The sequence below is a fragment of the Phocoena phocoena genome, chromosome 6 (assembly GCF_963924675.1).
Source record: "Phocoena phocoena chromosome 6, mPhoPho1.1, whole genome shotgun sequence".
NCBI lineage: Eukaryota > Metazoa > Chordata > Mammalia > Artiodactyla > Phocoenidae > Phocoena > Phocoena phocoena.
In genome coordinates, this window is record NC_089224.1 from 68929189 (window position 1) to 68955286 (window position 26098).

Here is a 26098-nt window from a genome sequence, read left to right on the forward strand (position 1 = left end):
TCTAAAGACTGATTTAAAGACATGGTCTAGAGCAATCTCAATCACCCCTGGTAATTTTGTGGCCTTGCCTTCGGAGAGAGATGCCATCTCTTCTCCCCTACAGGATGTCAAAGGGATAACTGAGCTATTTCCCTCTCATTTGTATCTTGACTCACGATGATATCTTCCAGACTACCACAGTCTCAGCATGTTACAAGAGTGGGCTTCCATGCCCTCCTGGTAGTCGCTGAATTTTGGTATCCAGGGAATTTAGCTATCTTCTCTAATTCTCTTTCCTATATATTCTCTCAGTATAAAAAAGGGAAGCCTCAAATCCATTTCCAGAGAGCATTAAAAAAAAAACCCAAGGTGAATCAGCAAATCAAAGTCTAATTGGGAACTTATGCTTCATGTGAAAATGTAACCTAGTTGTTTGATATACCCTGCAAAAGTCACCAAAAGATAAGAGTTTCATTGATGGTACTTGCACACTTCTAAAAGTCCAAGTGAAATTAGATACTCAAAAAATTACATGCATTGCCCAGGGAAAGGTGTCTTTGGGGTCCATTATTCCCTCCTGAATTATGTGAAGAAATGACTAAAATTTCCTACTTTGAGTTAACTCTATTTTTAGTTGACCACAAGAATTTAAGAAAAATATTTTCTCGCTATTTCTCATTGGTTATTTCAAAATAAACCCAGAAACATGTATCCTAAAAAATGAAAAAAAAAAAAAAAGATGCTAGACATTTGAGAATCCATATCTGACCTCTGATATTGACCTCTGATATTGCCTCTGCCTAAACAGTTACCTCCAACTTTGGTGTTCCTAGAGTTGAAAATACTTCTGCCAGGTGGTTTGAGACAATGAGATCACATTTACAACTGCAGAACTGAATTCTTTATGATAAAATTCCTTAATGTACTTCCTGTAGTCATGGGCTAATAAGATACCCGTTAACTTTTCAAGGTTTTAAGAATTATTGCCAGTATGGCTTTAGAAATCGGAGGAGAAGGAACACAAATAATGTCTAGAGGGTCAGGATGAGCCAATATTAAACAGATTTTTTTGTTGTTGTTTAATCCTGTAATGTCTTATTTATACCAGGAAGATTTAATTTTCAGATATTTAAACTTGCTTCTGGCTTTTGTCTTGTTTTGTGTTCATTCCTCTTTGTTCTACATTTTAAAATGTTCTGGTGGGTTGCCATTACAATATTAACTTGTCTACCTATTTATTTATGCATGGTTTTAAACACATCTTTTCATAATGTAGACACTCTGGTTTTTGGAAAACACAACCTTCCTCTGTATTTGGCTTTTTTCCCTTCTCAGTGTCCTAACATCTTTCAGTTCTCCCTAGACTTTAATTCTTCCTGTTTTCAAAATGGTCATTATGTCCCAAATTGTATAAGATAGTCCAGATGGCAAATTTTATAGGCCCATACAAGTTAGAGAAGCTCTTGCAATTGGGGGTGAAATTATTTCAGGTCTAAGAAGCTAATAAATTTCATTTGTTCACACATTGTTGCACTTGACTATGACAGCTATTAGAATGTCCTAGTAACAGTGTCACTAACTAATCTGTTAATGTAAAATGACATACTTAATCATTTATATAAAATCTCAATCTGAAAAAGAATGTTATCCTAAAGATTACTAGGCTTAAATTTTAAGCTGCTGAACTAACGGTTTTAGAATATGTATAGTAATATATAAAAAACATTATACTTGGGCTTAAGTCACTTCCCACATGGGAGCACAACAAGAAGAGGCTCTTTGTCTAGGGCACAAATATGTAAATATGGTCCAGTTAGTTTTACAGATGACATTTTCCCAGCTGCTTCCCTTTGATCCCCAGATCTCTGCTCAGAACACTCAGTGCTACCTCGTTGCATAGAACAGCATCTTCCAATGTGGGTTTCTTAATGTTAACTGGTATTAAATGAGGGTGAGGGGAAGGCAAGGCCTCTGGTTAAACAAATTTTGGGGAAAAAAAACTATTAAACAAAAGTAAACAGTTTGTAGGACTTCTCAGAACTTAGACTATGCCAATGTGCAATCTGCAACTCCAACAGGGGAAAATATTATATAGAATTTTTTTTGATGGAACATGTCCAGAGGGAATATTTTGTAGGACTTCTTTATTCACTGCAAATCTGCTCATCATTAAGGTTCATATCCAGTCAAATTTCCTTCATGAGGCCATTCCCAAGTCCGTCAGTTACTGGTATCACTACCCTTTGGCATATTACTATAATCTTATGGTTCTTCGAATTCTCATTTCCATCATATGCGCCATCATTTTTTTCAGACAGTGTCTTTGTTCTCCACATATTAAAGCATTTTGGATAATGGACCATTCACTATTCACCTATTTTCTACAACACCCACCATAGTGCCTAGAGCTTTGTAGGAACTCAATAAATGCTTGCTGAAGGACTGAAGCCATCTATCTCAAATGTTTGCTATTGATTGCAAGAATTCCTGCAGAAAATAAAATTTGTTTCTTTACCTATTTGAGAATAAGTAGATTAGACTTTTATTTTTAAATATATCTTTATGCTCAGTTTAACACTGCTTTTGAGTGACAGGGAGAGTAAATCACCATAACCAAGACTCTATTTAAAAAATTCACACTGAACAAGAATCATGCAAGGTTGTTTTTATTAAGCTTTATGTTTAGATTACATCTAAGTATTTCAGGCATTACTTCATTTGACAAGCAGACATGACATTTTAGGAAACATTTCAACAAACTCCAAGGACTTCACAATTATGGGGAACAGAGCACATCTAGTCTGCAGTTAACAGGTATGGTAAGTACTTCAAGGGGTGGTCAAGGGAAAGAAGATAAATGATAACTGGTCCTCTTTCATAAAATGTTTATCCTAGACAAGTAGCTACAAAGAAAAGCACATGACTGTTACAGAGCTAGAGAGATCTTGCATCCAAATCCATCATTTTCATTACGGGTAGGACTTGGGTGTCATATCAGAAGGCAGATGATTCCTTCAGAATAAGCTACATAGCAAGTTTTCTATGTGTAGTATTAATGCTAATATGATTAGCTCGTGTTTAAAAAATGAAAGAAAGAACAATTTTGCATTTAAAACCCACTATGATATATTAGCCACTGAAGGAGGTGCTTAGCCATTGAGGAGTCATCTCTGCACTCTTGTAGTTTATGAGTTCTTCTGAGAAATTTTGATTGTGACCGTCTTGACCTCTGTGTATTCATGGAGACCATATTCTCCTCTAGAGAGAGGGGGAAAAATGAACAGAATTTAGCAGAGCAGTACAAATATACTATGGTCAATGATAATCAAAGTTTGTTCCTGCTTATCTGGCTAGGGACAATGGAAAATATTTTCTGTGTACAGAACCATTTCAAATAGTAGCTAGCCAACCGTAAGATATCTGGTCTTATATAAATCCCCTTGTGGGAAAATTTTTAAAATAATTTTTTTGCATTTTTAAATGATCATGTACCCTCAGTAGACTTTCAAAGAAATTGTTCAATTTTGACATTTTTTCTGCTTGACTATAAAAGGACTCAACACACGCACATGCACACGCACACACACACACACACAAATCAGCCCAACAAGAATTTTATCATATCTAGCTTAGGTTCAAATAAATAAGAAGGCTATATTACTAGAGGAAAAGTAGTAATTTATAATCACTTGAGTAGTATAAAACAACTATAAATTCAAGTATAGCTCAGTTTAGTGTATTTACCATGTCCAGTTGGTCCAGAAATGAGGAAGGGGCTAAAAATGACCAGGCTTCTATTTTCACTCTTAACTGGCCCTAATATGGCTTAAAACAAAATATTTTCTAGCTGTAGTTCTAATATCTTTTGTTCTTGATTCTTGGCAAAAACAAAAACAAAAACCCCCAAAACCAAAACTCTGACCTTAACTGTTACAACTTTTTATTTGGGGGTGGGGTTGTTTTGTTTTGTTTTGTTTTAAGAGGGGGAGAGGGTTCATTGGCCTAAAATTCAGGGCTTTTGAGCTTTCTGTGGTTGTTGGATTTTTCTATTTATGCAACCCCTGTCATTTGCTTATATAACTCTTAAATCCAACCCAAATGATCAGGAATTAACTTGAGTCAGTCAATTAAAATCCTTGTATCTTATTATCAGGTTTATTGAGACCTATCAGTTTTGGAAACTGTGATGTACCCTTCATTAAAGAGATAACTAAAAAGATTAGGCTAAATTATTCTCTGTATTGTTTTGATGAAAGGATTAAATTACATGTACATAAGAGTACTCTTAAAATCATAACACTCATGCACATGTAGGCTTACAGAGGAAAAAGATCTTGATCTTTTTCTACCCCTCTCCTTTGGTGAGGTAGACAGGTATGTAGAAGACATCTTTTTCTCGTGGGTAACCTAATCCTCTTACACTGATTATTTTCTTGGGCCATTAAGCTTCTGAAAATACCTTCTAAAAGCTTCAATGAGCATGTTCTTCAAAGTAATTAAAGGGTTTAGCCTCAGTTGTCTGAAACCCATTAAAGGATAATATTTTAGTAAGTATTTTATCTCACAAAGTTAGATATATTAACCCATGATTTTTGCCAATAGGCTTTCCATTGTATTTTGGGTTACATGGACACTTGAAACTCTCAGGAGAGTACAAAGTGTGATAATTGTCTTACTCAAGTTGAAATAGGCCCTGCTTCTTAGTGTTCCGATGTACACAAATTCCTATGTCTATGACATAACACAAAAACATCTTTATATTTCTCTTTATATCACTAGCCTATGAGTTATTGGTTCTGTGCTTCTAAAATTGTCAATGTACCAGTCACCCGGGACCTGATGCAAATGCTGGGGATAGGCCTGAGACTGCGTTTCCAACATACTTTTATGTGATACCCATGCTTCTCATCCAGGGTCCACACTGGAGTGATAAGATGCTAGTAACAGGTTATGCCTGTTTTTCACTCTGTATCCAGAAATGAGCCTGGCACTAATTAAGTAGGCACAGGAAAATGTTTGCTGAACTGGTTTGGCAAATATAATCAAGCAAAAACTACTCACGTTAGCCCACCAGTTTATACCACTTTATCTCTCCCCATTTCTGAAGGGGACAGGAAGAAAGAAATATCTTGTGAGGTGTTGAGAGCCAATTAAGTTTGAAATGGCATACTAGTAAAGTCTCAAGTGACCTATGTTAATCTAAGTAAAAATTAGTGCAATTACACAGAGAGAGGGATTTCTACCATTTAACTCATTCCAGGGCCAGCACCATGACCTGAGATGCAAATCCTGGTTTGGGCACTCAGCATCACCACCACATTGGGCTGTGCATACTACTATTTTCAGCTCTTTGAGAACTCTTTCCAACTGATCAATTCTACCTTTCTATCTTTGAAGATAAACTGTAATTGAACTCTTGGGAGTCATTTGAAGTTATTGCTTCAGTAATTCTCTTTAAACATCTTGCAGCAAATGACTTATTTATTAAATTTGCCAAATTTGGTTTCAGATAGACATTAACACTAGCATCCTCAGCTGGAAGTTTTGAAGTAAAAATTACAGTATAACTTTTTCCTTTGTATTTCAAAGAAGCAAATTATCTACACCCACAGTCCAGATATTTAAGAAATTACTGATGGTTGATTCTTGTTTTCATCCCCTTCTTTATTTGCTTTCCATATGTCTAGAACATAAAGTTTGACTAAATTGTATTTAACAAAATTGATATGTTTAGTCTACTTTAATTATTTCATCCCTTCTGATTATTTTATCTATGACATTCCTAGGGAAGTGTATTAGATAGCTGGGCCAGCAGTAATCTGATCTTCAGAATAATCTAACTTTTGTTATAGCTCTTTGTACAAAGTAATTAGTGCTGCCAAGGGACTCCCCAATAATGGGTATTATAAAGACAAGGAGCTAGGGAAGGATGAAACCATTTGTTGAGTCCCCGCTTTGTGACAGATACAGTGCTAGGGAATGAAGGCGTAGTATGTTTCCTAACTCTCACAACCATCTTAAGTGGAATATTAACATTTCCCTTTTAAATAGGAAAAAATAGATGTTCAGAAGTTAGGCAACTGGAACTGGACTCTGTGGCTAGCAAGAGGTGGAGTCAGAGTTCACAGGCAGGCTGGTTAGTCTCCAGTTATGTTTACTATGCCGTGTGCACCTTTGACAAATTGATCTTTTGCCCACTCCACCTCTCCATCAACATTCTAAAGCTATCTATTGCTTTCCCTGCTCCACTAATATATGTAAGCCGATTTTCTTGAATTCAAGGCTTCTTAATCTGTATCCTATTTAACTCTGAAATCACACTTCTCACCCCCATAAATCCCCACCTGTCAGGCAAATTCACTAACCCCTCAACATGCCACATAGAACATTCCTTCAAGAATGCCCTCTTATCTGCTTCCTAACATCCTACACTTGTTACATGCCCTAGATCAAGTCCTACCTTTTCTGTTAGGTCTTCTCTTATTCTATAAACGGTCTTTAAGTTTTTATCCGCTGCATTTTCACCAGGGTTAAAACCACAAAATCTCAAGCATGGAAAGGAGCTCATAGACCTTTTACTTCCTTCTCCCATTCCTATCCCCACCACAAATGCTGAGCTTGTCTGACAGATGAAAGTAGTGAGAGTTAGCGAGGTGACGTGAATGTTATAGTCTGGTGGTGCCCAGATTTTCCGTCCTCTGATACTGCGCTCTCCATTTTAACTGCTTCTCTACCTTCGCGAGGCACGGACTCCCAGTCTGTTACTATTTATTTCATAGTGTGTGTTGGTTATTTTGCTCTCTCTATATTTTTACATGTTCCTCCTGCCACCACGATTATATGGAAGGTGGAACGTGGTACCGTGTTTCTGGGGCTCCTAGGACCTCATATACATAGTAACTACTTAATGAAAGTATATTGAGAAGGAGAATGGATCATTTTAACATGCCCTTTTTTCACTGACTCCCCAGTGGTAGTTGTTTCGTTGTGATTTTGCTGATTTATTTAAATGACAAGTACCTGGCTCTTTAAGGCACTCATGACCTTTAGAAGCTGAGACTCACTTTTACTTGCTGTTTACAAAATGAGCAGCTTTACTATGTTTGATTCCATAAGGTTTGAATATAATGTGTCTTTTCCTGATGATTTTTAAAATTTGTTGATAAATATGAGAAAATTTTAAGAAATAAAATGGTTAAAAGTGCTTGAACAAAATTGACCAAACACATTGCCACTACTTTCTGTGTGTAAATATGTATGTGCACGTTTTTAAAAAGTCAATATTTCCTGGATTGAAAAGCAACTGAAGGCTCATAAATGCATTTGTATAATATATACAACCTAGTATATATACAATCTAATATATCCTCAATCTAGTCATGACTATAAAACATGTTTTCCTTAGTTAAATTTTTCTTTCAGTTTAGATTTTAGTACCAAAAATAACTCTTTCAGGTTATTTTAGAGTCTACATCAAAAATATTACAACAAATGAGAATCATTACTCCTACACTGAAAAGTTTTTTGATATAAAGACACCTAATTTACTTATGTAAGAGGCATGTTCAAATAGCTAAACTGTTCTTATATTTGCACACTTCTTACAATCACCAATTTGTAGTTTCCACCTCCTTTCTGGAAATGTTTCCCCAATATATTACATTCATGTATACAGCAAACAATTCTAAAAGTAAGCAGTATTTCAGTAACCAATGTAAAGTGCTTAGTATGATCCCTTGTGAATTGTAAGAGTTTAATAAATTGTATTTCCCTCTGCCATCACCTGTTTGCACTTTTTGGGGTAAATCCAGCATTTAAAAAGCTGTTTGACAGTATTAATCTCCAGGAAAGAACAGAGGCAGGTTTTAATCTGAGTAGTAATAGGATTAATTCCTTGAGAGTGAGAACCATTTTTATCAAGATAAGTATTTATCTTAATGAAAGTTAATCTTACAGTTCTCGACCATTTCCAGACATCTTGAATCCACCAAAGGGGCACTGGGCAGATACCACACTATAGCAGTTAACCCTGAAAAGAAAATAAGTACGTTATAGGTCATACTTAACCTATGAAATAACTCCTAAATTTGGAATTTTTGAAATTCAGAGAGTTCTTTAACAACTCCATTAATTTTAATATTACATAGTCATTTTTGAGCAAAAGTAGCACTATTAATTAGAATGCAGGAGTATAAGCATATGTATATATACTGCCTAGGAATTTTTAAAAAAATGGTCCAGCTCTGTGTGTGGATAGCCATTTTGGCAGTACATCATGTCCCTGAGAAGTTACAGCTTGAATTATAAAAGATAGACTACCCAACGTACCATAAGAGGAAGGATATGGTCTGTGAGAGACGAGTTTGTTGGATGGGTGTTCTTTCCTGCCTATGCTCAGTAAGCTTTGTAGTTCTCTTGTGGTTGTATACTTAACAGGCTAGAATTAATTTTCTTTTATAATTGTAATATGTCTCATATTACTTAGTTCACTTTTTTCATTAATTAATTCAAAAAATTGCTTAGACAGAGGCCTTGACAGGAGTTGGATTTCATTATTAATCTGCTTATCCCTTGCCATGTTTTAAAAAATGTTTCAAAATGCTTTTATGAACATATAATTATAAAAACATGAATAATTAGAATTTAAAAAAATTAAAAGACCTACATCCAGACTCAGTCACAGAAACTGATATAATTGGTGGGTTTGACGTACACCCTCCTCTACCCAAATCAGTGTAGATATTTTTAAAGCTCCCCATACAACTCTGCTGTACAGCCAGGGTTGAGAATCACTGCTTTAGAGTCTGAAATAGGTCTGAATCTCAGCTGTCATTTATTGCATGATCTCGATCAGTTATGCAACCTCACTAAGCTTCTGCTTTTCCATCCATAAATTTGCCATACCAATTAACAGTTGTAGTAAGGTAACATGAGATAATGAATGTGAAGACTGCCACGTGGTGCTTAGCGTAGAGTGCATACTGACTAAATCATGAATGTCCCTTTGCTTAAGAAAAAAGATTCTAGAGCTATCAAGAGGGGCAAGGATTTCTTGGCTGTCTCTCAAGGATAGATACTTTTCAATGTCCAGTGGATTTGGTTGTGACATTATCGGGAAGAAAATAATCTTGGGCTGTTGATGGGACTGAGGGGACAAAGTGAGGTCTGATGGAAAAAAAATTACTAACAAGGCAGTCCAGAGATGGGGGGCTGGGCAGGGGATGTGACAGTTTGAGAGACATAGCCTTGGCACTTATATACTCTAAATTAAAGTGTAAACATCAGAGATATAAACCAGGTCAAAAATAAAACAGGGCTTCCCTGGTGGCGCAGTGGTTGAGAGTCCGCCTGCCGATGCAGGGGATGCGGGTTCGTGCCCCGGTCTGGGAGGATCCCACATGCCGCGGAGCGGCTGGGCCCGTGACCCATGGCCGCTGGGCCTGCGCGTCCGGAGCCTGTGCTCCGCAACGGGAGAGGCCACAACAGTGAGAGGCCCGCGTACCACAAAAAAAAATAAAAATAAAATAAAACAGACATGCTCCTCAAAATGCAATATGTTCTTCCAATTTAAGACCTTCAGACATCTCTAATAGTCCCAGAGTAAAAAGCTGATGTAAGAACTAAATGCTTGTATACATAAGGGCACTGAATAAATACTGTCTTACTATCTGATTATCTTGATTAAACAGAACTTTTATCTCCCTTGTGTGTAGCATAGTGCCAAGTGCCTAGAAATTATTTATAATAATAATACATATTGTATTAGCCAAACATCAATAAAGTACTTTGGGCAAGTAATTTCAGAAGGCTGGATAGAGTTAAATATATATATGTGTCTGTGTATATATATATATATATATAGATAGATAGATATAGATATGTGTATATATATATATATATATGCTATATCTATCTATCTATCTATCTATCTTCTATGCTCTTCTAAAGTTCTTCCAATACAGCAGGATTTTTGTTTGTTTGTTTTATTTTCAAACAGCAGGCCATGTGATTCCAAACAAAAAATCAGAGTCAGAAAAAATTCAAAGTAGCCTGTTAATGTGGTTAACATTGAAAACGTGGTATTACATAGGTTTGACTTACCACACTGTCCCGGCCTGCAGAGCAGAGGAGACTGTGATGGCTTTATCAATATCTTTGGTAAAAATTCCTGCTGATAAGCCATAGAAAGTATTGTTTGCTCTCTTGATTACATCATCTAAAGATTTAAACTTCATGATTTGCTGCACTGGTCCAAATATCTATACCACAAGAAATGAATGAAATAAATCAAAGTAATAGGTTACAACTAAATATTTATTTTGTATTATAGTTATAAATATAAATCTATGTAATATATAAATAAAAGATTTATATTTATTATATTTCATGTAAATATACTTATGTTTTATATTGACTATAAGGTACTTGGCACACAGTGAGCAATCACTAAATGTTTTTTTATTATCAATAAAAACAACCAAAACTGCAGACCAATATCCCTTAAACCACAGGCCAATATCAACTACAGCAAATATTCCTTAAAAATATTAGCAAATAGTGTTCAACAATACCTACAAAGAATTGTACACCATCACCAAGTGAGGTTCATTCTAGAGATGCGAGTCTGGTTCAGTATTCAAAAATCAATCAATATAATACATCATATTAATAGAATGAAGGTAAAATATCATATAATCATCTCAATTGATGCAGAAAAAGCATTTGACAAAAATCCAACCTCTTTTCCCCCTTAACAGATTAAAAATAGAAAGGCACTTCTGAACCTGATCAAAGGCAGTTATGAAAAATCTTACAGTTAACATCATACTCAATGATATGATACTGAATGCTTTTCCCCTAAGATAGGGAGCAAAGCAAGATGTCCACTTTTACTACTCTTATTCAACATAGTGCTGGAATTCTAGCAAATGAAAAAGGCAAGAAGAGGAAATAAAAGGCATATAGATTAGAAACAAAGGAATAAAATTGTCCCTATTTGTAGGTGACATGATTGTCTACATGTAAATTCCCAAGGAATATCCAAAAATCTTCTAGAATACCTGAGCTCAGTGATGTCACAGGATGCAAGAAAATATACAAAAATCAAATATACTTGTATATACTAGCAATGAACATGTGCATACTGAAATGAGAAATACCATTTACAATCACTCAGAAAATACTTAGGTATAAATCCAATAAAACACATATAGGACTTGTTACCAGAAATTACAAAATGCTAATGAAAGAAATAAAGGAAGTTATAAATAAATGGAGAGATCTACTATATTCAATAACTGGAAGATTTAGTACAATAAAAACATTAATTCTCCCCAAATTGATATATACACAGTTTTAACACAACTCCTCTCAAAATTCCAGCAAGATATTTTAGTATATATGGACAAGGTTATTCTAAACTTTATATGGAAGAGCAAAGGAATTAGCTTAGATAAAACAATTTTGAAAAAGAAGACTAAAGTGAGAGGACTCAGTCTTTCCAATCTCAAGACTTATTATACAGCTACCAAAATCAAAGGAGTATACTCAATATTTTGTAATAACCTATAAGGGAAAAGAATCTGAAAAAGAATATATATATATATTCATATATATATGAATCACTTTGCTGTACACCTGAAGCTAACACAGCATTGTAAATCAACTATACTTCAATAAAAGTAAATAAATTAAAAAAGAGGGTATAAGTAGAGAAATAGACACATAGATCAATTGAAGAGTAGAGAACCCAGAAATTGATACACACACAAATATGCACAACTGAACTTTCACAGTTGCAAGAGTAATGGAATGGAAGAAAAACACCTTTTCAACAAATGATGCTGAAGCAATTGAACATATCAGCAAAAACAAACGAACAAACAGCCTTGACTTAAATCTCACACCCTGTATAAAAATTAACCTAAAATGGATCATAGACTTAAGTGTAAAACATAGACTATAAAGCTTTCAGAAAGAATAAAAAAATTACACGGAAAAAAGTATTTTTGGATTTAGGGGTAAACAAAGAGTAGTTCATAGAGTTGACACCAAAAATACTATCCATAAAAAGAAAAATGGATAAATTGGACTTCTGTAAAATTAAAAACTTCTGTTCTGAGAAAGACCCTGGTAAAGAAGATGAAAAGACAAGCTACAGCCTGGAAGGAAATATTTGTGAACCACACATCCAAAAAAAGATCAGTATCAAGAATGTATAAGGGGCTCTCGAAACTCAACAGTAAAAAGCACACAATCCAATTAGAACATGAGCAAAAAAAATGAAGAGACATTTCATCAAGGAAGTTATCAGATGGCAAATAAGCTCATTAAAGATGTTCAATATCACTAGCCACTAAGGAAATGCAAATTTAAACCTCAGTGAGCTATCACACCTATCAGAATGGCTAAAATAAAAAATAGTCACAACAAATGTTAGCAAGGGTGCAAAGAAATTAGGATCATTCATACATTGCTAAGGGGAATGTGAAATCGTTCAGCCACTCTGGAAAACAGTTTGGCAATTTCTTAAAAAGTTGCATCTACCATATGACCTAGCATTATACTCCTGGGCACTTATCCCAGAGAAATGAAGACTTACGTTCACACAAAAAACCTGTATACTGATGTTTATAACAGCATTATTAAAAGTAGCCCCAAACTGGAAACAACCCAAAGTTCTTCAAAGGGTGAATTGTTAAACAAACTGTGGTGCACCCATACTATGAAATACTACTCATCAATAAACAGGAACAAACTATCCTTACGTGCAACAACCTAGATGAATCTATAGAGAATTACGCTGAGTGAAAAAAAGCTAATCCCAAAAGATTGCATGAAGTATGAATCCACTTACGTAACATTCTTGAAATGACAAAATTACAGAAATAAAGAAGAGATTAATGTTTAAGAGAAAGCCAAGGGTTGAGGATGGGATGGTGTAGGAAGGATAATAGATTTGGCTATTAAAGGGAAACATGAGAGATTCACGTGGTGATGAAATGCTCTGTGTCTTGACTGTATCAATGTTAACATACTTGCTGTGATATTATATTATAGATTTGTAAGATGTTATCAATGATGGAAACTGGATAAAGAGTACATGGGATCTTTCTGTATTCTCACAATGGCAACTGAATCTACAATTATCTCAAAATAAGGAGTTGAATTTAAAAAAACAGAATATCACTTTATTCTTTTCCAATTATTTTCAAATATATTATTTCCAAAGGAGAAGAAGCAACAATGAACGTGGAATTGTATTTTCTATTACTTTAAATCTGTGAAGGAAGCACCTAGAAATTGCTAAGCATCCTGATCTGCAGTCCACTGGAAGTTCTTGGCCTGCCCAGTGAGCTAGCTCCTGACTATTTTTAGTCTTAATCAAAAATAAATTAATCCTTTATCAGTATTAGAAATGAAAAGTAACATTTATTGGAAAAGGTGTTCAAAGAGCTGAGAATGTTACAGTAATACTTTGTATACATCCATGCAGACAAAATATGGCAACAAAGGGAACAGAACAGAATGAAACCATTTACCTCCTCTTTGGCAATGCGCATCTCATCAGTAACATTGGAGAAAACCGTGGGCTGGATAAAGTAGCCTTTATTCCCCCATGGACCTCCGCCACACTCCAGTTTGGCCCCTTCCTTCTTCCCACTTTCAATGAGGTCAAGTATTTTTTCATATTGTTCCTTATCAATCTATTTGAAAAATATCACATGAAAAGGAAAAAAAAATAGCAACTCGTAAAGATAATACTTTGCCCGGCCTGTAAATAAAGGTTTCAAAATGCTAGGCTATTGTTATTAAGTTAAATATTCAACCTAAACAGCTGACAGAGGCTCAGATTTATTGTTGGGTATATTTTATCTCAAGACTTTTCTGGAAAGAATCCTTGAAGATAAATATTTGTATTTAGTGTTTGTTTCACAGCCATGTAAGAGAAGTGTATTGGCACTGCAAACGTGTAAACCTTTTCACACAACTGTCATTTATTTACAGGAAGAAATGTCTGTTAATCATCAACCACACTTAACCTGGAAACTGTAATCCTAAATGAAATTAAAAGGTGAAAGAAGAAAAAGAAAACTTTGATACTGGGTTAATTAGACATGGCAGTTGGAAAGCAGATGCTTTGTGACTTTAGGAAGATTCCTTGACCTCTGCTTCTCTTCATCCTGACCATCCCCTTGTGGCAGGGTTCATGCTGACCACAGCCTGGTTATCCCACCCAGTTTAAGTCCCCCTGGGGCAGCGAGTAGGTCTGGTTCTAATTTCTGACCTGTCCTGATTGTTGCCAACTTGCTTTGTTAAATGGACCACATCTAAATATATTACAAGAACTACAGAACTTAAATGGTTTATTTTTACAAGGAAAAGAATGACTACAGAGTTCTACCTGGGAACCTCAGGAGCCCATACCTCTCCTCCATGCACTGGAATTGGGACTACCTATTGCCTCAGTTCCTATTTGGGGGGGTTGAAGGACTGGGTGATTCTTGGACTCCAAATCACTGGTGAAGACTGCCTTGTCTCAGATGTGGCTAGGGTTAGGTTTTAAAGGAAAAACATTGGAGATCCTGGAGTTAAGGTGTGAGCCTCTTGTCAATTTGCCTTGACTCTTCTGACTACTTAAAAACTGTTGTTCTTTATCGTCCTCTATGACTCTGTAATCTCACCTATCTTCTAAATCCCAGGAAAAGTTTTCAGAGTTCTCACTGCACACAATCCAGCTCCATATCCAATTAGATTAAATACTATTTACACATATAACAAATTCTTCCTTGGTAAAGTCCTTTTCCAATCTGATTTCAAAGACCAAAATATACATTTCCTTAAAAAGTTGGAAATAATCAGTATTTTCATTTGAAAAAGAAGTTATGATATCCACATATATATATAATTTTATATTATAAATTAGAATATATATTAAAGCTTAGTAAATGAGTGTCTCTTTCCATAAGCTCTTTCTTATAACAACAAGTGAGTATTTCAAAGGGTAAAGAAGCTTCAGGGGCTTTTCGGTCTTTTACTCGAAGTCCCAACATATCTACTTTTTCTACTTATTCAGTGCAACCTGTGACAAAAATATTTTCACTTATCAAGTTTAAATTATTATGTTAAGTAGTTAGATCACTGGATTATTTACTTAAGAACGCTATGAATGGAAATTTTCTTAAAATGAAGCATTCTAGCTCAATTTTTGAGCCTCCGGTTGAATTGTGCAGATCCCCTGATGGGGGAAAATATTGCCCAACAATGTTTAATATTAAGTATCTTCTCTTCCCTTCCTCTCTCTTCTTTTCTTTCCTCTTCACATATATATTTCTTTCTATCTATCAATCTGTCTATCTATCATCTATCTTATGTCTGTTTGATAGATGTGTATCGCAAATGGGAAACGTGTTTACTTTTACATAGATAGATAAATAGACAGATATTTAGAGAAAAACAATCACAGCTAAAGCCTTAGAATCCCATCCTTTTTTAGAATGGGAGACCAAGTCAAAATTGAATTTAATACATGTCTTGGCATCCATTTGGAAAGTTACCCAATATGATCAAAATTAGCAACTACTTCTATGTAGTTACTAAACACAAAGATAAATACAAAATATAACAAGATTAGACTTAACAAAACGTGTTACTTCATTTACCAGTTAGGTTATTTTAGGGCTTTTAGATTTCAATATTTGGTATTGCCTAAGTCCTAAAATTTTCCTACTTGGGTATCTTGTCATGAGCAGGAAAATCCAAGACAGCCTTTTAACTTTCTAGACTGTAAGCTCTATGAGATCAGGTAGAAACTCTACTCTGGATCAAGACCTCAAAGGGCAGGAGTAAATTTAGAACCAAAGGTCCAGGAGCTTGAAAGCAGACAATGAACAGAGAACTGTGTAACAAAGAGGGAAGGATGAGCTTTGGATAAGAGAGACACTCTTGTTGACAGTGGTTCTAAGCAGACAGAAGAAAATGGGAACCCTAGGGGATCATTGAGCTTTAACAACTAAAATGGGAAGTTTGCCACAAAGCCAGGAACTCGGGACTTTTTAAGGCACTCATGCTATCTTTAGAAGGTCGAGTGACTAAAGACTTTGGAGAGAATTTATAGAGGTGTGCCAGCTGCCTGTATCTGGGATTGGAAGCCGAGAAAAAGGATTGATGCTGAGGAAAGAATAAATGATAGGATTGTTTAAGAACTTCCAAGTGGATAGGAACTGTAAATAGGGATTCAGAGGTGTACAGATCGAGGAAAACAAATTTACAGCATCTGTTATTTTTCCTCACATCTTTAATTTCCAACATATCTCTTCAACTGTTTCTGGATGTGATAACCAGGCAACACAAAACCAGGATACTTTCTTTACCATTGGGAGTTAGATTCATTATTTTTTTAATCACCAAACTGATACAGTATTGTCACCTGGGAAGATATGCGAATGGGAAGTAATCGTATTCAAGTAAAACCAAGTCTAGAGAAGATACTTTATTCTTGTGCCTGGTGAATGCTGTTCCGTCTATTTTACACTCACCTGAGGGCCTTGATTGACTCCTGGGGTTAGAGGATTTCCAAGAACATACTTTCTAGCCTGCTCAACACTCTTTCGAACAAACTCATCATAAATTGATTCTTCTACAAAGAGCCGGGATGCAGCTATACAACATTGGCCCTGGTGGTAGAATACCCCGTGGTGTGCAAATGCAACAGCACTGTCCACTGCAAAGAAGACATTCATGTTAAAGAAGAGATGTTTTCTAACGATTATATATTTTTATACATCTTTCTCAGAGGTGATATGGTGGTATAAAAATATCATGAGTCATATAGTCATAGATTCAGTATATTCTACCTCATTAGCCAGGTGACACAATAACCTTTCTGATCCTTTATTTGCTACTAAAGTGGTAGTAAAAATAGTAGACTCTGAAATAATAGTAGTTTTTAATACAACTTTAATATGCACAATTCCAAGAATGTGGAAACTATCCTAAGATCAAATCTCACTGCAAGTGATTTTTATAAATATCTCCATTTATAATTAGACGACTGTGAATATTTCTTTCAGGCCTCAGGTTTTAACTAATGACAAAGAAAATATAAAATATCCATTACATTAAATAAGAATTTAAAAACATTCTTAGATACCCTAATCAATAGAAAAAGTGATATTTCTGAAAACAAAAAACCCCATTAAACCCCCCCAAACCTCCAAACAACTAATACTCAGAATTGCTCACCCACCTTACAACCCTATTCTATGAAAACATTTTTCCAAATTTATGTAAAGTGTGCCATGTTATTTCATATATGCCTATAAATTCTTCTTATCTGTTTATTTGAGATGGTTATGTGGGTCTTAAAAAGAGGAAATAGTTTGCTTCCTTAGTAGATCCTAAAGTTTTCTTTGCATTTTAATTTTCTAAATGCAGAAGGTTTAATTTAACATTGTAGCAACTGGATATTGTTATCTTTATTTTGTGAACTAATCACATCTGCTTAGCTGTAGTGAAAGCAGTTTACAGGAAGATTTGGTAAAATCAGAAATCTTGTCATGTCTGTAGAATGTATAAGATAGTGTGCTCTAAAAAGCTTCGGGTAAGATCACAGTAACAACATAAGTCATTTGTGTTGATTGCCTCAGACCAATAATGCAGCTCTTAAAGAGACAGATGAATGTTTGACCTTCTTTTTCTGCTGGAAATAATTGCAGGATTCTACTTGATAATATAATCAGGATGAACCTAGGATATTGTATAATGGAGTCACATCATAATTAGAGATTTAATATATATAAATTCAACTACACCTGCTAGAAAAAAATGAGAGAAATTACTTAAATAGTAGGCATCCTTTTCCTCTTGCCATTTTATTCAATGAGCGTGTGACCCAGAGAGAAGGGAGATGACAAATGTTCAACTTGCTGTCTCTCCAGCTGGTCTCAGTCCAGCGTGTCTGAGGGTATCTCACCACGCTTAAGGTGATGCTAATATTTAAAGGTATGGAATTAAGAATATACATTACGGCCCCTAAATGCAAAATAGTTAGTTTCTCTAGAGTTCAGCTGAGAAAATAGCAATCTATTCCAAACCAAGAAATTGTGTCTGTGTTGGACTTATCTAGGCGTTATAACTTTAGGACAATTTAAGAGATTTTTAAGAGTAATTTTGGACTCTGGTTAATGCCTTACACCTTGACGTTAGAAGCAAACCCTGCACTGTATGGCATTACCAGACACCAAAAAGAAGGGTGAGAAGTGAGCAGTGACTTTTACTCACGGTCGGCATCAGCAAACACTATGCAAGGACTTTTTCCTCCGAGTTCCAGGGTCACCCTCTTCAGATTGCTTTTCCCAGCAGCTTCTTTGATCATTTTGCCAACCTGAAATGGAGCATTACAAAGGAGGAGGCTTAATCTGCTCTCATGAAGGCAGGTTTCTTTAGCGATTTAAATTTATACGATGTTTGTGCCACAGTTACGTTTCATTAGGGAGAAGTGGCATTTTTCCAGATTTGGCACGTTCAGATACCAAAGACTTCTCCATCCAAACATAAACATATGATGGATCATGAAAACAGATATATTGAACGTGATAGCTGATCTTGATGTACATGATCTTGATGTACATGGCTAGACAGGTTATTTTTCATTTTAATCAGAACTTCGTCATTCTTCTGATCAGTCTGACAAATCATGATCCAACCATAATTTATCTATTTTGACTTTTCATCCTTCTGTTGAAATCCAGAAAACTCTATCCAGACAAAGTGGCGTATTTACCAGCCTCGAATCTCTCTCTGCTTCTCGTTTATAATGAGACCCAAAGGTCTTACCCCGACTTGGGCTGCCTCCATTCCTACCCTTCCTTAGGGTCCAGCTTGTATCTTAGCTCCTCTTTGAAGCCATCTATGATGACTCAAGGTGAACATGACCCTTTCTTTCTCTGATCTCCAATAAGTGCCCTCATGAGGACTCGTTTCAGAGTTTCTCTTGGATTGTACTATTTGTATAAATATCAATTTCCCAAACAGATGTTGCCTCCCTGGTAGCAGTGACAATGTCCTATCATTGCATACCTTTTCTCAGCACTGTCTGTCAGAGTGGGCTCACTTAACTATTGATGAACTGATATCCCCTCTCCCCCATGGCTCCCACTCTCACTTTCCCTCTTTCTCATGCTGTCCTCCATACCTTTGAAGAGTGGAGTTTGGAGAAAGAAATTGGGTCTGTGTTCTGTGCTGCTACTTCAGTTAGCTGGAATCCTACTGTTTTTTTTGTTTGTTTGTTTGTTTTCTTATTAATGCTAGTGGCCTCTCTTCAGAGAAAGAGTTTTCATTTTTTTTCTTTATGGATCACTTCCTATGAAGATTAGTTTCTGCATTTCTTTATATTTTTCTCATTTCTAAAATCTGGCCTGTTTTATAATTATTTCTTCTTTCTTTCTTTAATATAACTATTTCTTCCTTATTATTTTTTATTGAAGTCTTAGTACACTAAAAGAATCTTTGCTTTTCTTTTTACAAGGTGATTCATTTTATGTTGCTTCTTTTATTCTCTGGATTTCTTTTCCTCAACACATCAGATTTTAAGAAAAAGTTTCTATCTCAACTGAATAAATGTTAAGTAGACGCTTGCTTGAATGTGTGTTTAAATTTTGACTGTTGAACCGACTCCTACTGTGCATTACAGAGTAGATCATTAATTAATCTGCTGATGTTTTCATCTTATTTAAAATCTTCATGCACTAAATCAAACCCTTAAATGTAGGTTAATAAAAATAAACTAAAAGTAGACTGGCAATGGAGAAACCCTGTTTGAAATTTCTCTTATATCCCATTTTGGTTCCATAACATATTTCTTATGACCACTCTCAAAAATTGAATTTTCATTTGAGGTGATTAAGAATTTTGTATTTTCTAGATAATAATCTTTGCCTTTCTCCCTTTGAATTCTCCAAATTCTTTCTCTGCATCTTTCTTTTATTTTCTGGGGGTTTTGGGGGTTTTTTTGGTTTGTTTTTAGCTTAGAAAGATTTGCTGGAGAAACTTTATTAAAGCAGATAATTTTTGTCTTGGGGAAGGGAGTAAGATCAGAGGCATTTTCCTAAAAGCTACAAATGTCAAAAGAACTAGCATGAAGAATGGTTAGCGGTACGAGTGAGAAAGAAAGGTTACACTTTTACTTCGTGCAGTTTCAGATGGCAAATAAAAGGTTCATTTGAGTTTTCCCAAAGGTCTAGCTAAAGTCAGAATAAGGAAACATCAGTTTTTGCCCCATGATTTTGTTCCCTCACTTGGAAAAAAGTAAAATGTTGTCATTTTTTCCTCAAAAAGGTCTACAATGAAGAGAGGATAAGGACTATTTAGGCTATGGTAAAAAGTATGTTCCATGATATTGTGGCGTTGCCCTTGTGGGGCAGAAGTAGCAAATGCTCAAAACAGTGTTCTAACTTAGCACATCCTGCACAACGTGGGTTGGATTCTGTTTTAAATGAATCTAATGGGACATTAAAATTCTTACCATGCCAGAAACATTTTTATAATGAGCGTGACTGCTACAATGAACCACAAAAACATAAAATCCATAGTTTGCCTCTTTCATGGCATTTGGCAAGTTCACTACTATCTTCAAAGCAACGAACTTAAAGCTAAAAGAGGACCCAGAAAGACTGATTTTTTGTGTGGCTTCTAAAATCATCTTAGTCACACTTAATTCTTTAATACTCAATCAGAAGTAGTTACTGTACTGGTTTCTGGAGATGAGAATGAATAAGATGGTCTTTGAGGATAGTCAGCAAAAGGGAGAGAGATACATAACAAAGCAAGGAGCACGTGCTATCATAATTATATATCAGGGACAATGGGGGCACAGATGGAAAGTTTTTAAATTCAGGATGCTCCTGAGACTGCGGAGAAAGCCATAGAGGGCATGTGATGGGAGCCACATTATAGTAGGTGTGGCCACGCATGAGCAAACGCCTGCGGGAATGAAAAGATGCATGAAATAATCAGGAAGTGATGGGGCAGCGATGCAGAAATATTTTGTGGAGAAGGGACCTCTTCCCTCACACCTTATGAACTAGTGTGAGAAATTAAAGAGTGAGGGAAGGAACAAGGGAATGGAAATGACTCTAGAACACACAATAATCATGCCATTTAGTGACTACTCTGTAGGATGCTAAATGTTTTACTACTCATTAGCTTATTCAGTTTTATTTGGTATAACTCAATAAAGTAGATATTATTATTCCCATTTTACATATGAAGAAACTCAAGTTTAGTAAGGATACTTAACTTTTGGAAGACATACTGCTAGGAGGGGTAGACTGAGAATTTAAACCAAGATGTTTCCTAGTCTTCTCATACCAAAGTTTTCTGGGGGAGGGGGCAGATAAAGTACCCCTAAAGTGCTGTAGGGGTTCAGGGATGAGCCAAGACAAACAGGCAGTGATGCAGAGATGGCATCGTGGAACAGTAGCCTCTGGCTCAGACAAACTAGAGAAGCGTGTGGGATCTAGAGCAGAAGCTGTATGTGGCGTCCCTGTTGGGAAAGGTCTACAGTGCTAGGCTGAGAAATTGGTACCTTCCTGCTTTACCTCCTCTGCTATGATTTCAACCTGTGACTTCATCATGTTTTAATTTATTGCTGTGTCTTGACCATTACCAATTGTTTTGTCCACAGACTCCTGATTGAAGAATTGGTTTTCCCCTACCTCAATTAGGAGTTTGTAGAATGTAAACTTTTTCTACTCTATGTCTAAAAAAAACAAGAAAAAATTATATATTGATATATCTAGTTTAAAAAAGATCAAGAAAAATAAAATTTTATTTTCTATCATTTTAGTTCTCTATGTAAACTACTCTTTATATTGGAGTGGCTAATTAGGAGTATAAAATAATCAAATTAGCCTTTCCACACTATCTGGAATGTTCTTCCTGTTTCTCCAGAAAGTTAAAAAAGTAACCATTTTCAACACCCAGAACATTTAAAGAGCATTTAGCATCCCTCCTCTCCCCCATCCCTCTCCTCTGAAGTGCCCACGGCTGGGGTCCTGTTCTTTAATCTTCTGGATAGCCAAGCTGGAGCTACTGAGGCAGAAAAGTTAGGTTGGATCGGGAAGCTGAGCTGCTGACTCCTTTTCAGAATGTTCAGGGAAGAGAGAGCCCCAAATAAGGAGCTAAGGGTGAGGCTCTGCTCTTTGATTTCCCTAATCCACAGGATAAAATTACAATTCATTCATACAAATCACTGTGGCCTAATTTATATTTTTTATCATAAACCTTACTAATCATACAACAAGGTCTAATCAGCCATATTTCTCGTCAGAGAAAGTAATAACATACTAAAAACAGTTTACTCCAGTCCTTCTGCTTTTGTAATAGGTATTTCGTTTCATCTCAACGACATCTGCTTATGTTCTATAAACATGTGTGAAGGCTAGAATAAGGAACAAATCATTAAAAGAACTTTTGTTTTAAGGAAATGTCAGCTTAAAAACAGTAACATAAAACATGCTTCCAACTGCTTCACTGCTGGCCTCAGTAAATGATGTTACCTGTGTTGATCCTGTGAAGGCCACTTTGTCTACATCCATGTGAGAAGAAATGGCCGCCCCTGCAGTAGGCCCGTAACCAGGGACAATATTCACTACTCCAGGAGGAAACCCTGCCTAAAAGATAACAAGTAAAATAGTTAGAACAGAACTGATCATTTAATTCTACAGAAAAAAGAGGAGAGTATGGGATCAAAGCTGCCTCTTTATGCTAATCTTATGAGTTTCTCTACAAAGAAAGATGCGTATAGGTGGTTTTATTATTTATTATTATTCTTATTTCATTGTTTAGCCCACTTAAAATAACCTCAAGGGTTGCATTATTGATGGACTATTTCTCCTCAGAGTAAGTCCATCTTTGACTTTCATGGATCATTTGCTCCAATGATGGCTGTCTCAAATTTTATAATAGTAACTCAAAAAGATAGTGTGTGTAAAAGTGGTTGGTAAATTACTCACAAAGAAGGAAAACAATGTGTTTATTATCCATTCAGCAAAAATAAGAAACTAAAGCGATCTTAACATTTTTAGTTTCTACCTGTTGATTGATCAGGGCATACCAACTAGGTTGCAAATTCCTATCAGCATTATTTAATCAGAAAAATGTTAGGTTAAAAATGGTCATCCCATTCATGATCAAGCTTCACAGATTGATTCCAATCCCAATTAAAGAATTATCAAGTATAGAGCAGTGTGGCAACTGAAACAACACATTGAAATTTCATGTTATTTGCATCAAAATGTCTCATTTTGACATCTCTTTTGCCTACTTGTAATTTGAAGTGAAGAATATTTTTAAGATATGGATTCAGATTTCCTGAATTTTAAATTTCTAGGGACTAAAGCTTATTTTTTAAATATTGGTATGATATAAAGGACAGTAACTTGTTTGCAAGAAAAAATATATTAAAACAATCTAGATAGTTGATGAAAATAAATTTTATGTGCTCTTTTGTCAGTTTTTGAGCAGGAAGGTAAATGCAGAGGAAACCGTAATAGAAAAGAGAATATAAAGGTATTCCCTCATTGGTGAATGAGTTTAGAAATAATGTAGCCCAATGCCACAAGCAAGCATATTAGCTCAGAAGCCTCCAACTGTCAGATAGACTAGTTTAAGCTAGTTTAAATTTGTAGAATTTCCAGGCTGTTAGTTGCAGTTATATACCAACTTACAGTTCAACATTTGAAAGAAAATCATAGCAATTTCAACATGAACTTGCATTCATGGGTGTTAGGCAAAAGAAATTAAAAAAGTGATCATAAGGTGCAGTTGGACATGAAGCTTTTGGTCTGGCTTCCTGTCCTCCTTTGGGCAGAGGTTCATTTGGGTTGACTGCCGAAAGCCCCTGCCAGCAGCTATGCTTAATGCTTCCCCACTGGACAGGAGCCATTGGCAGATAATGTAGTTTACAGTAGCAACAGATGAAGTCTTCCTACTGTAAATCAGGACTACTGATTTCTTGCACATTTTTTTTTTAAGATATTTGAAATACAACTTTATTCTGATTCTAAACGAAAAGAAATGGGAATGACAGTAACAAACAAGATTCCACCTCTCAATATTGTCATGTGACTGTAGCAGTCTTATATTTGAAACTCAAGGAGGAAACAACTGTGTTCCAAAACAGCTAAATATGCAGGTCCAAAAAATAAAGGTTTTTTTTTTTTTAACGGCCACATTCACTCCAAAGCCCATCCATCTCCTTCAGCATCCAAAGATTAAACATATTTTGATTTAGGAAACGTACCTCTTTTATTAAAGATGCCATGTGAAGAGCAGTCAGAGGGGTTTGCTCTGCTGGTTTCACAACCACTGTGTTTCCGCAGCTGAGGGCAGGCCCTATTTTCCAAATGAGCATGACCAATGGGAAATTCCACTAGAAAGCGATATATAACAATAGATTCTTTGTATTGCTGAAAGCCACATTTGCTAATCTAACTTCCACATTATACACTCCCTGTAGATGTTAAACAAGAATTGTAGTAGTTTTGTTTAATCATCTGGTATATTCTAATTAAGTTCATTGCTCAAAGCAACTCATAAATGCTAAAAAAAAAAAAAAAAACCCTCCAAACAAACTAGATACAGGAAGAGAGCAGGAGAAAGTCATAAAATTTTATCAAGTGCTGTTATTTTGAGTTCTTTTTCTACCAGGAAAAAAAATCACTGCATGGTTTAGAAATCAAGCCTTACTATTAAATATATTGTAAGTTACCTGTAAGGGTTTAAAAAGTGTAATTATTCCTCCCTCCCTATAGGTCTTTAAATGTAACCATTTATCCAATAATAATATATAGTAGTATTTAATTCCAAGACAGATATCTTGCTAAAGACACAGAAGTCTAGGGTCTGGAGGCTGACAGCTTGGTTCACATCAGCTCAATCACTGAGCAGCCATGTCAATTCAGACAAGTTATATGCATTTTGTGTATGATTTCATCATCTATAAGTGCTGAAAACAGTCCTCTCTACTTCAGAAGGTTGTCCTGGGGATTCATAGAGAAAGTGGGCCAAATGTTTAATGCAGTGAATTGTTCATCACAGGCATACAGTAAATATTAACAATTCTTAGTATTCAGGATTATGTAGTTTTTATGGGTTTTGTTGGGATTTTTGAACTAATGAGCAATTTCATTCAAAATGTTAATATGTATACATTTCAATCTCATTGGAGCAGAAGATAAGTCATTGCCACTTCCTCATCTAAGAACATCAGGACATTTTATCATCTTTTCGTTTGGCCTTTTTGGCCTTTCTGAATATGTCAGTTAAAGTGAAATCATTGATAGTCTCCTATTTGTTGGACATAAAAGGAAATCTTCATGATTCTGCTTAAAATGGTACGTTCTCTAAGAGGAATGTGGAGTATCAAAGCCTCTTATCTGAAGGTAGGATATATTCCATACTGTGCTCCAAATGCCTCTGGCACAGTTTCTTCCATTTAGTTAAGAAATTTCATTCAATTTGAACACTCTGGTTGCTACTATTCTCTATGTTGAGAAGTCCCAATGAGGATATATTGATAGAAAGTGTTGGAGAGTGGTTGGCCATACTATACTTCACTGAAATGCTTGGCGTCTTGCACGATGACCACTTTGCTATGTACATGTAAAGCATGGGTCTTAAACAGAGTGCACAATACATCTTCTTAAAAACAAGCCATAGAGTAAAAGGTTAAGGTTTGGTGATGCTGTATATGGAAACACACTCAAGAGATATGCCAGAATATAGATAGGTTTCTGGACTACTAGTTCGTATCCAAAGGGTACAGCCACAGAGAGACCCAAGTTCAACAATTACTATATTTGCTCCACATTTAGCAAATATCTAAGCATTCATTTGTGCCCAAGAAATCTTCATTAACAAAAGAAATAGAATTGGAACTCACTTTTTTTTAACTGAAACTTATATGAGGGCAACTTACAGGAATGATTTGGCCACACACACCAATAGGCTCATTTCTTGTATAAGTAAAAAAGTTTCCATCTGAAAAATAAAACACACAATCATTTATAGACAAATGTGCTTGATATTCACAGAATGGTGGTTTGGGGCTGATGTG

The 26098-nt window shown here is 35.5% G+C and overlaps 1 protein-coding gene across 1 annotated transcript in view; it reads right to left on the reverse strand.

Moving 5' to 3' along the window:
- Positions 1–2629: 2629 nt before the first annotated feature.
- ALDH1A1 (aldehyde dehydrogenase 1 family member A1) overlaps positions 2630–26098 on the reverse strand; it is a 54080-nt gene continuing 30611 nt past the window's right edge. Inside the window, exons 5-13 of the mRNA XM_065879239.1 lie at positions 25961–26022; positions 24284–24412; positions 22539–22652; positions 18262–18364; positions 16518–16702; positions 13521–13685; positions 10081–10238; positions 7934–8008; positions 2630–3237 (exon numbers count right to left, since the gene is read on the reverse strand). Of these exons, the coding sequence (XP_065735311.1) occupies positions 3165–3237; positions 7934–8008; positions 10081–10238; positions 13521–13685; positions 16518–16702; positions 18262–18364; positions 22539–22652; positions 24284–24412; positions 25961–26022 (1064 nt within the window). The 3' untranslated portion in view covers positions 2630–3164. The remainder of the gene's footprint in view (positions 3238–7933; positions 8009–10080; positions 10239–13520; positions 13686–16517; positions 16703–18261; positions 18365–22538; positions 22653–24283; positions 24413–25960; positions 26023–26098) is intronic.